Raw genomic sequence first — 15,369 nt, forward strand, 5'->3', positions numbered from 1 at the left:
GTACAAGAGAAGAAAGTAAAACGAAGAAGAGATGCGATGGACAGAGGCAAACGTACAACCACCAACTCTTCGGATTAAGAAAAAAATTACTCCCAAATAATTCAGAGTGTGTGGTTTTGAGAAAACATCCAACTACAAATTCTTCCTAAATTATTGTGAGACCCTCAATAATTCTTTATTGTGAAGACGTGTTTAGTTGTGTTCGAGAAGCCATTATAAAGTCGGGCTATCGCCTTTTCTTAAAAAATTGAAGATACTACGACAATTGCCTTTTGCCGTCCGTAAAGTGGGGAATAGTAGAGAGAGAGACTCAGGCATTCGGCGATTCGGCGTAGCAACTTGCAGAGTAAAGTGAGAAGAGACAGAGCAATGGCGTCCTCGCCGCCGCCGCCGCCGCCGCCGCAGCCCCTCCCCACGCAGATCCCCCTTACCCCAAAGCCCGACCCCGACGCCCCGCAGTCCCCCAGCACCGTCCCGTCCACCGCCCTCATCCCCAAGCTCGAACCCATTGCTCTTACCCCCGAGCTCTGCGATCTTTATCGCCGGGAGCTCGAGCCCTCCCCCGACGGCCACCCGGACTTCGCCGGCCACCTCCACTTCACGCAGCAGCAGATCGACGCCGTCCCCGCCGACCGCCGCCTCGTCGTCTCCAATCCGCAACCCGAGCCCAGCCCACAAGGTTCCATTCCCCCCGCGCACTCCGACACATCCGTCTCCTCCTCTTCGTCGACCGCCAAGAAGCGCGCCCGCGGCGGCGAGATGGTGCGCGTCAATACCGTCACGCCTCAGGACCACATCCACTTCCGGTCCCTGGTCCGCCGCGCGCGCCTCACCTTCGAGGCGCTCCGCGGGATCTACCAGCGGGAGGAGTCGTACGACGGCGGCCCCCGCAACCGCTTCGACCTGCGCGCCTCCAGCAAGATGCTCTCCCGGGGCCTCTGGCTCTACCGGGACGTGCGCATCGTCGGGCCCATCCCGGGCGTCCTCGTCGGCGACGCCTTCCACTACCGCGCCGAGCTCTGCGTCGTCGGCCTCCACTGCACCCCGCAGGCCGGCATCGGCTACATCCCCGCCAGCCTCGTCAGCGAGGGCCACCCCGTCGCCACCAGCATCGTCTCCTCCGGCGGCTACCTCGACGACGAGGACAACGGCCAGGTCCTCGTATACAGCGGCAGCGGCGGCCGCCAGCGCAACCGCGTCGAGCACCACGCCGACCAGACGCTCGAGCGCGGCAACCTCGCCCTCCACTACAGCTGCCACTACGGCGTCGAGGTGCGGGTCATCCGCTGCCACGCCTGCGACTCCAGCCCCAGCCGCAAGGTGTACGTGTACGACGGCCTCTACAAGGCCGTCAGCTCCACCTACGAGCCGGGCAAGTCCGGCCGCCATGTCTGCAAGTACACGCTGGTGCGCATCCCCGGCCAGGAGGAGCTCGGCAGCAGCAACTGGTGCCTGGCCAAGGACATCAAGGACAAGCTGCTGGCCAACCAGGCCCTCCCGCCCGGCTACATCTCGCCGGACCTCTCCAACGGCAGGGAGGTGCTCCGCGTCCCCGTCTTCAACGGCGTGGACCACGAGAGCTCTCTCCTCGACTTCGACTACATTGCCCGTCCTGAATTTCCGTTGCCGCTGGTGAAGCAGCAGCACTGGGGCTGCCATTGCGTGACCTCGCCGTGCGGGCCCGAGTGCGGCTGCGTGATCAAGAACGGCGGCGGCGGCCCGGTGTACAATGAGGACGGTACCCTCGTCAGGGGCAGGCCGGTGGTGTACGAGTGCGGGGCGCTCTGCGGCTGCCCCATGAGCTGCGCGAACCGCGCGACCCAGCGCGGGATGAAGCACACACTGGAGGTGTTCCGGTCCATGGAGACCGAGTGGGGCGTCAGGACGCTCGACCTCATACAGCCGGGCGCCTTCGTGTGCGAGTACAGCGGAGACGTCGTGGTCACCACCGGCGAGTGCGAGTTGGCCATGGACGAGGGCTCCATCATCGACCCAAAGAGGTTCCCCAAGAGATGGAGCGAGTGGGGGGATGCCTCTCCTGCACTCGTTGGGGATGATGATGACAAGGTGCCCCGCCCCCAATTCCCCCATTTCCAAGAGCCGGGCTATGTGCTCGACGTGTCCCGCAGGAGGAACTTGGCCAGCTACATCAGCCACAGCTGCACTCCCAATGTGTTCGTCCAGTACGTCGTCCGTGGCGGCGAAAACGAATCGTGCCCTCACCTCATGGTGTTCGCCATGGATGCCATCCCGCCCATGCGCGAGCTCAGCATCGACTACGGCATGGATGATCAGCAAATCTGTGCATGATGAGACAGTCCAGCGACGCCAGGTTCGACTCGATGGACTGAAGGTGCGCTGTCTGTGAAACTTAGAGACCAGTTGAAGGATTTTTTGGTAGCTAGTGTTCGTTAGCAGATATATATATATATACTGCTTTTCACTTTTGCTGAATTCCCCTGAATTGTGAAAGCGCAACAGAGGGGAGCCCCCTAGCTAGCTGTTGACATTAGTGCCTGTAGGCTGTAGGTTTTTACTTGCTAGCTGTTGGTACAATCTTAAGCAGGTTTATGTCCAAGAATTTAGTTTATCTTTTGCCTTGTCTGTGGCCTTATTATTTACAGTGCGCAAAAGCTTGAAACCATAGTTGCAGACACACTACAAGTAAACCAACCTGTTTGCTGTTGAGTTGTTTGGAAGATGATAGTCAAGAAGAGCTGAAGTTACTAGTCGGTCCATGTAGCGAAAATACAAAGGTGAACATGGGTGCACGCACCCATGTGCATAGTAAATTCATAAAAATACTAGAAAAAGGTATAAAAATTCTGAAATTTCACGGTATGAAACTTAGTCGATCATTCTACTCACGTGTGAAATTTCATGGTGTTATGACACCCATGGTATTCTTAGTGAAGAAAGGACAAACGCGACCATACTATTCATTAAGCATTGTTTTTTTTAATATAGCTTCGATTTTGTCATTTTTGCCCAGATTACCACGGATGTGATTTCTTCGTGAAACTTCATATGCGAGTATACCCGGTTGACTATTTACATTAAAAAATAATATTTTTTTCTAGCATTTTTTGAATTTACTATTCATAAAGGGTGTGCACGCACCCATGTTCATAAAGGGTAGTCATGGGCTGACTGCAATCTCGAATAGGGTGGTTGGTTGGGGACGTGCCTTTTCTGATCCGAAGCTCACGTGAGCTCTGGCGAACAGTAAAATGAAAAGAAAAAAAATGTTTTGATGGGTTGTGAAGTTTCATCACCGTATGACATTCGTGAAAACGTGGCAAATTTTTTTTTTAAATCGATGCTCCAAAATATACAACCCATCAAAATATTTATCAATGTTTGGCAAAAAAAAGTTTCAGTCTTTAATTTTATTTTACTGTTCAACGCTTTCGGGTTGGTTGGTTACTTGAACTGCTTTCATGTCCGGTGGGATGCTGCAGCTGGTGTTGAGTAGTAGTGGAGCTGGTTTCTCGTGTGTCTCCACCGCATGAAAGTATTCCTTCTGTTCCAAATTACTCGTCGTGGTTTTAGTTTAAATTTCGCGACCGGAAGGAGTAGTTGCCAGTACACACGTGTTGCAGAAAGATTGCAGTGAAGCCACGTGATGTGTGCTTGGAGATTCAGGACACTGGCACTCTACCCTGTACGTATTCATTTCCGTTTCAGCCTTGAATTCATCTGTTCAGTACACTATCGTACCAAGAAGAGAGAACCTTTTGAGCGGTCACGCGCGAGCTTATCACGTTTTAGAACTAAAATACAAAATGCTTTTAGAAACTGGATTCTACTAGCTGTGAACCTTAAGTTTCTCTAGTAATCTCGTGTATTTCCTTCATCGAGGGCTAGGCAGAGAATCCAGGAATTTGAAAAGTATTAGTCGTAGTAGTTGTAATTAATTTTTTTGTAATCTGTGCATCCTCTCGTTTGACTCTTTCATCCGGCATTTCTAAATTTCTTGACTCCCTTTTTCATGCATTCACGTCTCGATCTTCCCATTCTCATACATGCACAATTAAATGTTTCTTTCAATTGTGTTTTTTGAGGGCACATGACAGGCTCGTTCCCACAACCTCAAACATAACGTTGGTCTATCACGGTGTGTCTTGGTCGTGATGCAGCTCCTTAACCGCCCTATGCACCTGAATGGAGGGAGTACGTGCAATTCATATTAATATTAGCAATATATTGATTACATTGCACACTAATATTTGCCAAGATCATAATTACACGTTGATATTAGGTAATATATAATAAATTGGTTAGCGCTACCTCTGACATAATGTATGTTATTAATTAGGTGGGGATGCCATTCTTTATTTTTTTTGACCTGGGCAGGATGTTATTATTGTTATTGTTAAACACCGAAACAATATAGACCATTTGATAGACGCGGTTTAACGGGTGAGATGTGTTGGATCTCCACAACTCATTTTTTTTGTGTCAATATGGATGCTTTGCCCATTGATGCTAAAACTGAGCATCCATATCATGAGTCATTTTGTTACTCTCACCAACACATGAATACACAATGACTTTAAATAGACTCCGATTTGATGTGTTGTGTTGCTTCGCAGTGGTTTGCTTTTTGCGTCCGAGTTGTCGTGACTCAGTAATTGACACACACAGGTTGCCTTTGACAGCCATGCGCTTCACACTATTCCCCCCTTTCATTATCATTATATATACAAAATTTCAAGTGTTGAATGTGCAGTGACTCATTTGTTGGTAGGATGAGACGCTATGTGAAATGCTGGCGTGCTAAAAAGGCATGGGCAAAACAAACACAAAGTCATCAACAACACGGGAAGTAAATAAAAACAAGAAATTTTTCGCAGACCATCGCCTAACCCATTTGTCGCAGAGCATAATGAGCGATTTCCACATAGAGATGCCTCGCGACAAATTTCAATTTTACGGGGAACCAAAAAATACAAAAATGTATGAACTTTTTAATCAAGTACACAAATTGTGATAACAGTTAACATGTTATTGCGAGATGTGCAAAATCAAAACATGTTGATATGTTATATGAATTTATTTTGATGTTTTTTTAGTCAATCTGCATGATATACTGAAGGCGCCATGAACCGGCACAATCAGTAGCAGGCACTATGACTAGTGTTGAATTCAGCGAAGTAGCTAAATACCGTGTGTTGCTACAAAATGGAAAAGGTATATCCTAAGACATTGAGTCAAGATACTTCTGTTATGAGCATGATTGTCAAGCTAAATTATTTACCGCCCCAGGATACACATTGATCCTCATCTATGAGAACCACCATGACCTAATTAGCTTCTTCATTTTATATGTACTTACATTTTTTTCCAATCCACATCATGAAAATGCACTATGCTTTGTAAACTGGATATATTACCATGTAAGTGAGCCATGCGGCTCGGGGTAAACAATGAACAAGAGTACAGGGGGTACATACATGAGAGAGGGGAAGGATTATGCACGCGGCCACACTAGAGCGTCGGGTGGCCCGCAAAGCAGTCAAGCCACACGCTAGGTTGTTACTTGCTTAGACCGATAAATAGACTTCCATTTGACATGCTAGGTTGCTTTTCGGTACATTTTCCTTTTGGGTCGAAGGTATGGGGGTCGGTTAGATTAGAGCCTACTCCCTCCGTTCGGAATTACTCGTCTCGGAAATAGATGTATCTAGAACTAAAATACATCTAGATACATCCATTTTCGCGACAAGTAATTCCGAACGGAGGGAGTAGATGCCAAGCGAAAAATTTGGCGTTGACCAAGTGCCCAGTGCCTGTTTGGACGGAGGCCAATTAATTGGCTTGCTCGGGCTGCCCGGGGTGGTTCTCCAGTTTATTCTTTTGCCAACTCTTTGGTGAGACGTGGGCAGCTGGATGGTCTGTGAATTTTTGGGTCCGCTGGTAGTTTTGTAGGGCAGCGAAGCTGACATTCAAGCGCACCCATAGTGACTTAACACAACCGGAAGCAGGTGATACACCCGATATTGCCTTCGACAAATGTGCGTTTGAGACAATTTAGCCCTTTCATTATCTATCCATACTAGTAAATGTGTACATGTAATGCACATTAAAATTAGGAAGGAAAAAAGGTGGTAAGCAATCCAAACTACTCAAAAAGATTAGGAAGAAAATTAATTGCATTTTTATATTCAGTAATATATCAATTAAGCATTAATAATATGATTAGCACACATATGTTGATATATTAATTGCATGCTAAATATGTTGAGCGCTCTTCATTAGAGCAATCTAGGTTGTTGGATTAACATGGTTTGATGACCGAGATTAATTAGATGAGCCCCTTTGGATTATTTTTTTCAATATTGGTATAGATATATACTCCTTCCATCCATATATATAGGGTCTAATACATTTTTCAAGACTGTCTTTGACTATTGATAAGATTAAATAATATATGAGATGTATAATGTGAAAATTATATCATTAGAGGCTTCCTCCATGCATGAATTTGAATGCGTGATTTGTGTAACCTGTATGTCATATATTATTGCTCTATCATGTGGTCTAAATTTGCTTCGAAAAACACATTAGGCCCAATATATATATGTGGATGGAAGGAGTACATATCTCTCTACTATTAGAGGGAGTTGGTCGTTCGGTTCCGCGCCTCCAGGGTTTCCCTCCCACTACGATAGCTCCAACATATTTTAGTCGGCCCCTCTCAATCAAGTAATCTATATCTATCTATATCTATACCAATATAAAAAGACCCAAAGGGGCAGATCCAACTGATCTCGGCCATCGAACTAAGTCAATCCAACGACCTAGACTGCTCCAATGGCGAGCGTTAAACGTGTTTAACATGCAATTAATAGCATACCAAATATTGCACTAATCACACGATTACATAAATAATAGCATACCTAATATACGCGTGTAATTAATATATTGTCTAAATATTAACGTGCATTGCACATGCGCATTTACTATAACTTGCAAAAATCTGAACGGAATCATAACTTTCCTTTCATTCTCAACGATCCCTCTCAATCAAGTAATAACTTGCAAAAAATTGAACGGAGCATGACTTTCCTTTCCTCACATAGATCCTCTCATCCCTACTGAAAAATCTTTATTATTAAATGGGAGTTGATCGTTCGCCTCCTCGCCTTTGGGATTTCCCTCCCTAATATGATCGCTAACACATATCTCAGTCGATCCCTGTCAATCAAGTAATAACTTACAATATTTTGAAAGGAATCATAACTTCTCTTTCCTTCTCAATCAAGTAATACTCCATCCATAAAGAAATATAAGAGTGTTTAGAATACTAAAGTAGTGATCTAAATACTCTTATATTTCTTTACAGAGGGAGTAACTTGCAAAAAATTGAATGGATTATAACTTTCCTTTCCACGGCAGAGATCCTCTCATCCATGCTAAAAAAAGCAATTGCGACACACAAATACATGAATCATCCCAGCGAGGAACACCGCCCATCCGTTGATCCGCTGATGGGCATTGATACATGGAGAGAGAAGAAAAAGAATAAAAATCTGATCCATATCTTCCTTCGATATGAGAGAGAGAGAGAGAGAGAGAGTTTCAAAGGGAGGACCCCAATAACTGGTTGACGGCAACTCTGAGGAGGAGCTTAATACTCCCCTGAGTGAACGAATCGTTCGGCCTGAAAAGGACAAGTTATTGAACGATTTCGTACGCTGATATATACTCCCTCCGTCTGAAAAAGCTTGTCAGCGCGAACCATGGGCCAAAAAATGCTACTGTCTCTCCCAACAAATAAAGGGAAAACAAAAGGCCTAAAAGCACCGGGCCAAAAAACATTCCTAAAAAATAATCAAGGAAGTTCATGCTACACAACAGTAAAGTTGCCATGCTCTAGTGAATAAAACTACCATATATATTTGAAAAGATCAAGTGTATTATAACTAATGCACAAAAAGATTTGCCATGCTTGTACAAAATGTTATATTACAACAAGTTAAAAAAAATGCAAGATGTTGAAAAATACACTTCATGGCAATTGATGTGCAAAAGTTTTGCACATGATATGGGACTAAAAAGTACTAGTGAGTTTTTGAATTTGAAACATGGGAAGAAATAACACTAGTGATGGTACTCGGACGAAGGTGCCACAATATGTTATTTGCCGGGCCAACAAAAAATGTAGGTAAGAACGAATACTACACACCAGGGCCGCTCACAGGCTTGTGTAATCATCCGCGTTAGGGCTTCTAATGCCTCCCATCGGCACCGCTGCCGGTCTACCTCGTCCCCTATGGTTTTAGGGCCATGGAGGCGTGGTGGATCCCAAAAAAATGAGAATTTTGAAAAAGTTCATGGAACAAAAAAAATGTACCTGATTTCAAATAATGTTCACAAAATAAAAAAAAATGCTCATGATTTAAAAAATGCTAGTGAATTTGGATATTGATGAAATTTTTTTTAAATTACGGTGAATAAATTTTGAATATGACAAACATTTTTTGAGTTAGATGAAATGGACGACTTTTTTCAAATTCTATGATCAAAATTTGAATTTGATGAACTTTTTTAGAAACTGATGAAGAAATTTTGAAACTGATGAGATTTTTTTGAAAACAATAAACTTATTTTAAATACGATGAACACATTTTGAATTTTGATTAATATTTTTTAAATCCCAATGAACAAAAAACCAATTTGATGAACATTTTTTGAATAGAATGAACAAAAAAATGTTCGTGAATGTGAAAAACCATATTTGCAAAAGGGTGTGAAAAATAAAAGAAAGACAAAGAGAAAGAAAAAGGAAAAGAAAAAACGAAAATAAGGAAAAACGAAATGAAAAAAAAGAAGTAAAATGGGATCCAGCGCGTCAGGGGGGTACACGCACCCTTGCTCGGCGGCGCCTTACGTGCTGAATAGGAAGTGTCGTCTTGATTCCAGAGAGACAGACCAAAATCACTAATTAAACAGCACTCTTTGTAAAGGTCACCCATTTCCCCTAGTTTTATATCTTAAACCGTGCGTCCAAATATCAAACCATTTCCACCGTTGGAATCCTCGTGTCGAGATCTTTCAAATTAGATCTCATGTTGATAGGTTTTGACGAAAATTTTTTCACAAAAAATAGATAAAAACCAGTGCCTGTGACTGAAGCAAAACCGTGCATCTCACAAAAGGGAAAACAAAACATTTTTTCCTTTTCCGAGAGGCACCTCTTATGGAAGCAAAACTGTGCCTCTGACGGAAGGAAAAAAAGAGGAAACACATTTTTTTTCATTTCCGAGAGGCATGGCCATGCCTTTCGTGAAAGTAAAACCATACCTCACATGGAAGAAGAAAAATGAGCTTTTTTCGTATCTAAGAGGTACGGCCGGCCTCTCGCAAAAGCAAAAAGTGCCTCTAACGAAAGAGAAAATGTGTTTTTTCATTTCTAAGAGGCACTGTCGGAAGAAAAAGAAAAAAGAAACGCCTTTTTTCGTTTTGTATGCCTCTCGCGGAAGCAAAGAAGACGTGTGTTTTTGCAAATTTTCTCCTTAAATGTCTTTTTGTCGAAAAGCTAAAAAAAATACTCTCTCTGTAAAGAAATATAAAAGTGTTTAGATCACTACACTACTCTAGTGATCTAAATGCTTTTATATTTCTTTGTAGAGGGAGTACCATCTAAAAAGCTAGAAACGCGTGCAAAAAAAAAACAAATCTGAAGGGAGCGCTCAGACCGCGGCACGTGGCGGCGGCTGAGAGCGCGCCAGGTCAGCCCACCCCAAGTGTCCCTTCAGATAGACCGTTCACTTGCCTGAACCGGCGTGGCAATGGGCCAGCCCACTACCGCTATTCGCTCAATCATTTTTCATTCTTTCCTTTCGTTCGTTCTTTCACTCGATCTCATTTTTCTTTTTCTTTCCATTTTTATTTTTACACTTTTTGTATTTTCCAAAATACAGATATTTCGGAAAAATACTTAAGATTGAATAATGTGTGTGCAGTGCTAAAACAAGTGTTGGTGAAAAAATGTTGACAGTATCTGAAAAAATGTTTGTGCAGTACTAAAACACGTTAGTGCAACTATAAAAAAAATGTTGATGGCATCTGAAAAAAAAATAATTACTTATTTCAGAAAACCATTTCAACACTTATTTTAAGAAAAACTTTTAACACATATTCGAGCAACAATGTTGAAAAACATGTGTTTTTAAAATAATGTTTTATCATGTATTTGAAAATTTTACAACCTATATAAAATAAAATTTCAGTTGTATACAAAATATGTACAAATGTGTGTGCCACAAAGTAGATATCGAAACATGTATGTAAAAAAATGTTAATCATTGTATTTAAAAATGGTAATCATGTATTTAAAAATTGTTAGACATGTATTAAAAATATTCTCGATTTATACAGAAATGTAAACATCAAAATATACATTTTAAGTATATGTTAATCATGTATTTTTTAACTCTTGAACATGCATAAAAATAATGTTTCATATGTATTCGAATAATGTACAAGGTGTATGGGAAACAATTAGAGATTACAACATATATAATGAAAAATAGACATAAAAAGTATAAGTTTACAAATATGTTAATCATGTATTGAGAAAAATGTTAAAGGTGTATATAAAAAATGTTCTTGATGTATACGAGAAATGTTGAATGTGTACTGGAAAAAAGCATGTGTTGAACATAATAAAAACTGATGAAAATCAACAAAATCATAAGGAAAAAACTAATAAGAACAAAAAAAGCATAAAGAAAATAAAAACCAAAGAAAACCAATGCAAAATATGAACCAACAAAGAACAATGAAGAAAAAACAAAGAAATCAAAACTAGTGAAAATTGAGAAAGAACAAAAAAAGCAAAGAAAGAAAATCAGTAAGCACCATGAAAGAAACAAGAAAACCGATAAAAGCAAAGAAAAACAAAACTGAAGAAAAACCAGTGAAGAAACAAAAGAAAGCGAAAAAGGAAAAAAAAAACTAGAGGAACCAGTATATCCACCAAGCGAGGGAGCGATATGAAGGTAGCAAATGGAGCGACCAATCTAAGCTAATAGACCGGCTTGATACGTGCGCTTCAAGTGAGAGGAATGCTATACTTACTACAAGAGAGATATAGCATTCGCGCGTGCCCTGATGCTTATTTATGTCAAAGAGACGGCCGGACAAACATGCATCCTCCGACTGGGCCAGCCTATCTTGCGTCTAGCGACCCGAGTCCAGTAGCCAGTTGTCTATAGAGGATCCTTTTTTCTAGCATTTTAATTATTTTCATTTTTAAATATGGAATAATATATTTTTATAGTTTGATGTTTTTTCAAAGATAACTTTTTTTCTTTCAAATATTAGAATATTTTTTGTAAACGTGAACATGTTTTCACAGTTCTGATGTTTTTACACAGAAGCATTTTTCAAAGTTTGCGACTTTTTGGGAACGCCAAAGCATTTTTCAAAGTCTGATCTATCTCTATGTTTGTAGTGCGCACCAACCCTTTTCCAAAATGGCCCGTGTTGTGTTCAGGGCTTTGCAAGACGAACCGTGTTGCGCTCCGTCGAACCGTTTCCTAATGTTCATGTAAAACAACGTCTCCGCTACAACGTGGTCTATGTTCAACCGTCTCGGCTGCTACCCCGTCCTTTGCAGCATGCCTCGTGTTGTGACTACACATTGGCCATGTTGCAATTTCAGGCTGAGCTCCCACACACGTGTCACACGCCTCACGCTACCCTCGTTCTTTGCAACATGAGCCATGTTGCAAGCATAGGCTCAACTCCCACACGGCCACACGACTCAGTTGAGCGCTAGTCCTTTTCTAAAAGAAAATCCTTTCTGGTAGTATTATCATAGTGGAGGAACATCGTATATATATCTACTATACTGAAGTGTGTACTTTGAAATAAATAGAGACACGTGTTGCAGCTATGCCCATCCAGATTTAGGTGCACACGTCCATAATTAGCCCGCGGAGGCCGGGTGCCGCCTAAGCATGCATGCAGAGGATAAAATGGACCCATCCATGGAGCTCACCGGCCGGACGTCCCTCGTTCTGTCCAACTAATTAGTACGCGCGTTTCTGTTCGACACACGTACCTGCGCAGGCGCGGCGCGGGGATCGATGAAGGCCAACGGCAGCAAGAGCATGTCGGCGTCCCTGACGTGTAACCTGGCGCCCAGCCGCGGCGACGACGGACCGCCACAGCCGCAGACGGCCACCTGCTGCACGGCGCTGCAGCGGGGCTTCCCGGCGGACGGGAAGCCGACGCAGTCGCGGTTCGCCCCGGTGAGGACGCCCGGCTCGGCGGCCATGATGCTGAACGCCGGCGACAACGGCCCTATAGAGGAGGAGCCGGAGGAGGGGGAGGGGCAGGCACAGCAGCAGCAGCAGAAGCAGGCCACGACGCCTACGAAGAGGGCGGCGGCGGCGACGACCAAGACGATGATCAAGAAGATGGTGCGCAAGTGCAAGTCGTCGGTGGCGGACGTGGACGTGGCGCGGCTCGGCGACGGGACCCCGCAGACGCCGCGTCTCCGGCGCAGCGGCGCCATCCGCCGGGACTGGAGCTTCGAGGACCTCCGCGGCGGCAACAACGCCGCCTAGGCACCTGTAAAAGCCATGCATGATCCCGCAGTTCGAATCAAGATCGACATGCATGCAATGCAAGCGTGTGTGACTGCCCAGCCAGGCAGCTTTGATCCGACTGGCCTGCGTCAATGCTGACAGTATACAACAAATTTGATCATGGTTAACAACAAATTTCTCTGCGTGGGGTAGTGGCTCGAGTATATATGTCATGTACTCCCTCCGGTCCTTTTTAGTTCGCATATAAGATTTAACTAAAGTCAAGCCTTGTAAAGTTTGACCAGCTTTGTAGAAAAAAGTGTCAACATTCATAATCTGAAATCAATACCACTAGATGTGTCATGACTTAAAGTTTCATATTATATAACTTTACCATGGCAGATGTTGATATTTTTTTATATAAATACGGTCAAACTTTGTGAAGTTTGACTTCCGAGAATTCTAATATGCAGAGTAAAAAGGACCGGAGGGAGTATATCTGTATAGTGCAAGGTAACTGTTCTCTACGGTGCAATGTACATATGAATGTCATTCATTGTTGCGAATAATCGTCCATTCTTCATACCCAACTTGCTAGGCATCAAAGGTTGTTGTTGTTGTTGAAATCCCAAAACAAAAAAAAAAACAAAATGCAAACATACCTTTGGGCCTTTCGGCACCAGTATCTCGTTGGACGTTATCTTGCTCTCATTAACGTCTGGGCCAAGGAATTCGCCCGAAGTCGACTGCCGGTTTGCCAAAATAGCATGCGCTTTGCCGATTGTTTGTATTGATGACCACAATTAAAGCCAACCTCAAAAGATGGAGACAATCATCTTTGTGCATATTTGTAGTGGTTTCACCCCGGGCTTGATGCGACGTAGATCTAGTTATTACCATCTCCCCGGGAGAACTTGGAGAAACATGCCACCTCCATAAGGTATAATGTCAACTAGCACAAGTACAAGGCCCACATCATGACATCCTTGCACGCATTGCTCCTCAGAGCTGAAATTCCATTCACTTATCGATGGTGGTGACTGAACAGCCGTCGAGACAAAAGACCAAATGAGAAGGATTTAATTCCGGAAGACGTCGCCGATCCACCATGTTCATGAAGTCACAAACACCACCCCCAAGCTCCAACATATCACCATGGCACCGTTAGGAAAGCTTTCAAAGCCAAACAACCAAGGATAAACAACATAGTGTGATGTATAGCATCTCTACAATCGAAACAAAATGATTGGCCTTGAAACCAAACTGTAGGACCACTTCAGCCTTGATAACGCTAGTGTCGATGCCTATGCAGAGGTCAAATAGATGGACAGTCACCCAATTCGGCCTAAATGGGTCAAATGTGCAGTGGTCCATTTACATTTTTGTACTTTTAGATAAAAGAAATATATTAATTAAGTATTTAGAAAATTCTATAAATGTTTATAAAATATTTTGTTAAAGTAAATTAAATATTTATAAAAATATCACAAACAAATTATAAAAAAAATCGGTGCGTATATATAAAATGTTCAATGTGTATTTAGGAAACAATATTCGCTGTATTTTCAAAATGTTGTCGTACATTAAAAAAGACACTAGAAAAGTTCAATGTATATTAGAAAAATGTTCAATACATATTTGTAAAGTGTTCATCGTACATTTTGAAAGAAAATAATGTACAGAAAAAATATAAAATCAAAACACAGAAAATGAAAAAACAGAATAAACAAGAAGAAACCAGGAAAAAAGAAGAAGGAAACCCAACAAGTCAAATAAAAAGAAAAAGAAACCTGCTGAAAATCGGATGAAACAAAAAACCGAAAAACAATCTAACTTAACATTTTCCACGCGCGACCTTGGGCCGGCCAAGGTGCGGGGCGGGTCTCCCTTGTGTTTTTTCGTTTCTTTCTATTTTTTGTTTTGTTTCTTTTTTCCTACTTTTAAAAATCTAGACATTTATAAAAAAATATAGAATTTCAAGGAGATGTGAACTGCCAGGAAAATAATTTCACAAAATTCAAAAATATTTACGGATTCAGATATGTTCACAAATACTAAAAAATGATCCTTTTTTCAATTTTGATGAAAAAATCGCATTTATTAAGAACATGTTTTTAGTTTTGATGACCATGCTTATATTCGATCAACAAATTTTAAAATTCATTAACATTCATTTTAATTAAAAAATTGTATTCGAGAACATTTTTAGAATCTTATGAACATATTTGGATATGATTAATTTTTTTAGTTCAATGAATAAATTTTCAATTTCCAAAACACAGCCCAGATTTCAGAAAAAGTTTAAGAATTTGGAAACAAAAACCGAAAGGATAATTTGAAACGGATGCGATCGCTGGTGGGTTCGCTCGAACGGATGCGTTTACAGGTGCCTACACTTGAAAAAACGAGTGAACCGTTAATAATTTGAAAAAACTGAAAAAATCGCGAAAAATAAAAAACAATTGTGAATTCAAAAATGTTCGCGGATCTTGAAGAACAGTTCATAATTTTTTTTATAAAAAAGAACATGCAATCGTAAAAAAAGTTCATCAAATTTTCTAAAATTCTCATCGGATTTGTAAAGAATTCATTGGATTTGAAAAAAAACTTTATCAAATCTGAAAAAAGTTTATCAAAATTGAAAAAAGTTCATCAGATTTGAAAAAAAGTTCATCGAATTTGAAAAAATCATCAGATCCAAAAAAATTCATCTCAATTGAAAATGAATTCATCAATTTTTATAAAAGTTTACAGGAGTTCACAACGAAGTATCATTACATATATGCAGTCATGGCAGGGTGACTAGAGCCTAGCGTTTGCAGCG

The 15,369-nt window shown here is 42.0% G+C and overlaps 1 protein-coding gene across 1 annotated transcript; it reads left to right on the forward strand.

Annotated features, from left to right (window-relative positions):
* Nucleotides 1-338: 338 nt before the first annotated feature.
* LOC119360691 (histone-lysine N-methyltransferase family member SUVH9-like) lies at nucleotides 339-2,832 on the forward strand. The gene has a single exon (XM_037626223.1). The coding sequence runs from the start codon at nucleotides 370-372 to the stop codon at nucleotides 2,308-2,310; it is 1,941 nt and encodes a 646-aa protein (XP_037482120.1). The 5' UTR covers nucleotides 339-369; the 3' UTR covers nucleotides 2,311-2,832.
* Nucleotides 2,833-15,369: the final 12,537 nt, after the last annotated feature.

The sequence above is a fragment of the Triticum dicoccoides genome, chromosome 1A (genome assembly GCF_002162155.2).
Source record: "Triticum dicoccoides isolate Atlit2015 ecotype Zavitan chromosome 1A, WEW_v2.0, whole genome shotgun sequence".
Lineage (NCBI taxonomy): Eukaryota > Viridiplantae > Streptophyta > Magnoliopsida > Poales > Poaceae > Triticum > Triticum dicoccoides.

Coding starts and splice junctions, on each gene's coding strand:
- LOC119360691 (XM_037626223.1), top strand. CDS start 370: ATGGCGTCCTCGCCGCCGCCGCCGCCGCCGCCGCAGCCCCTCCCCACG.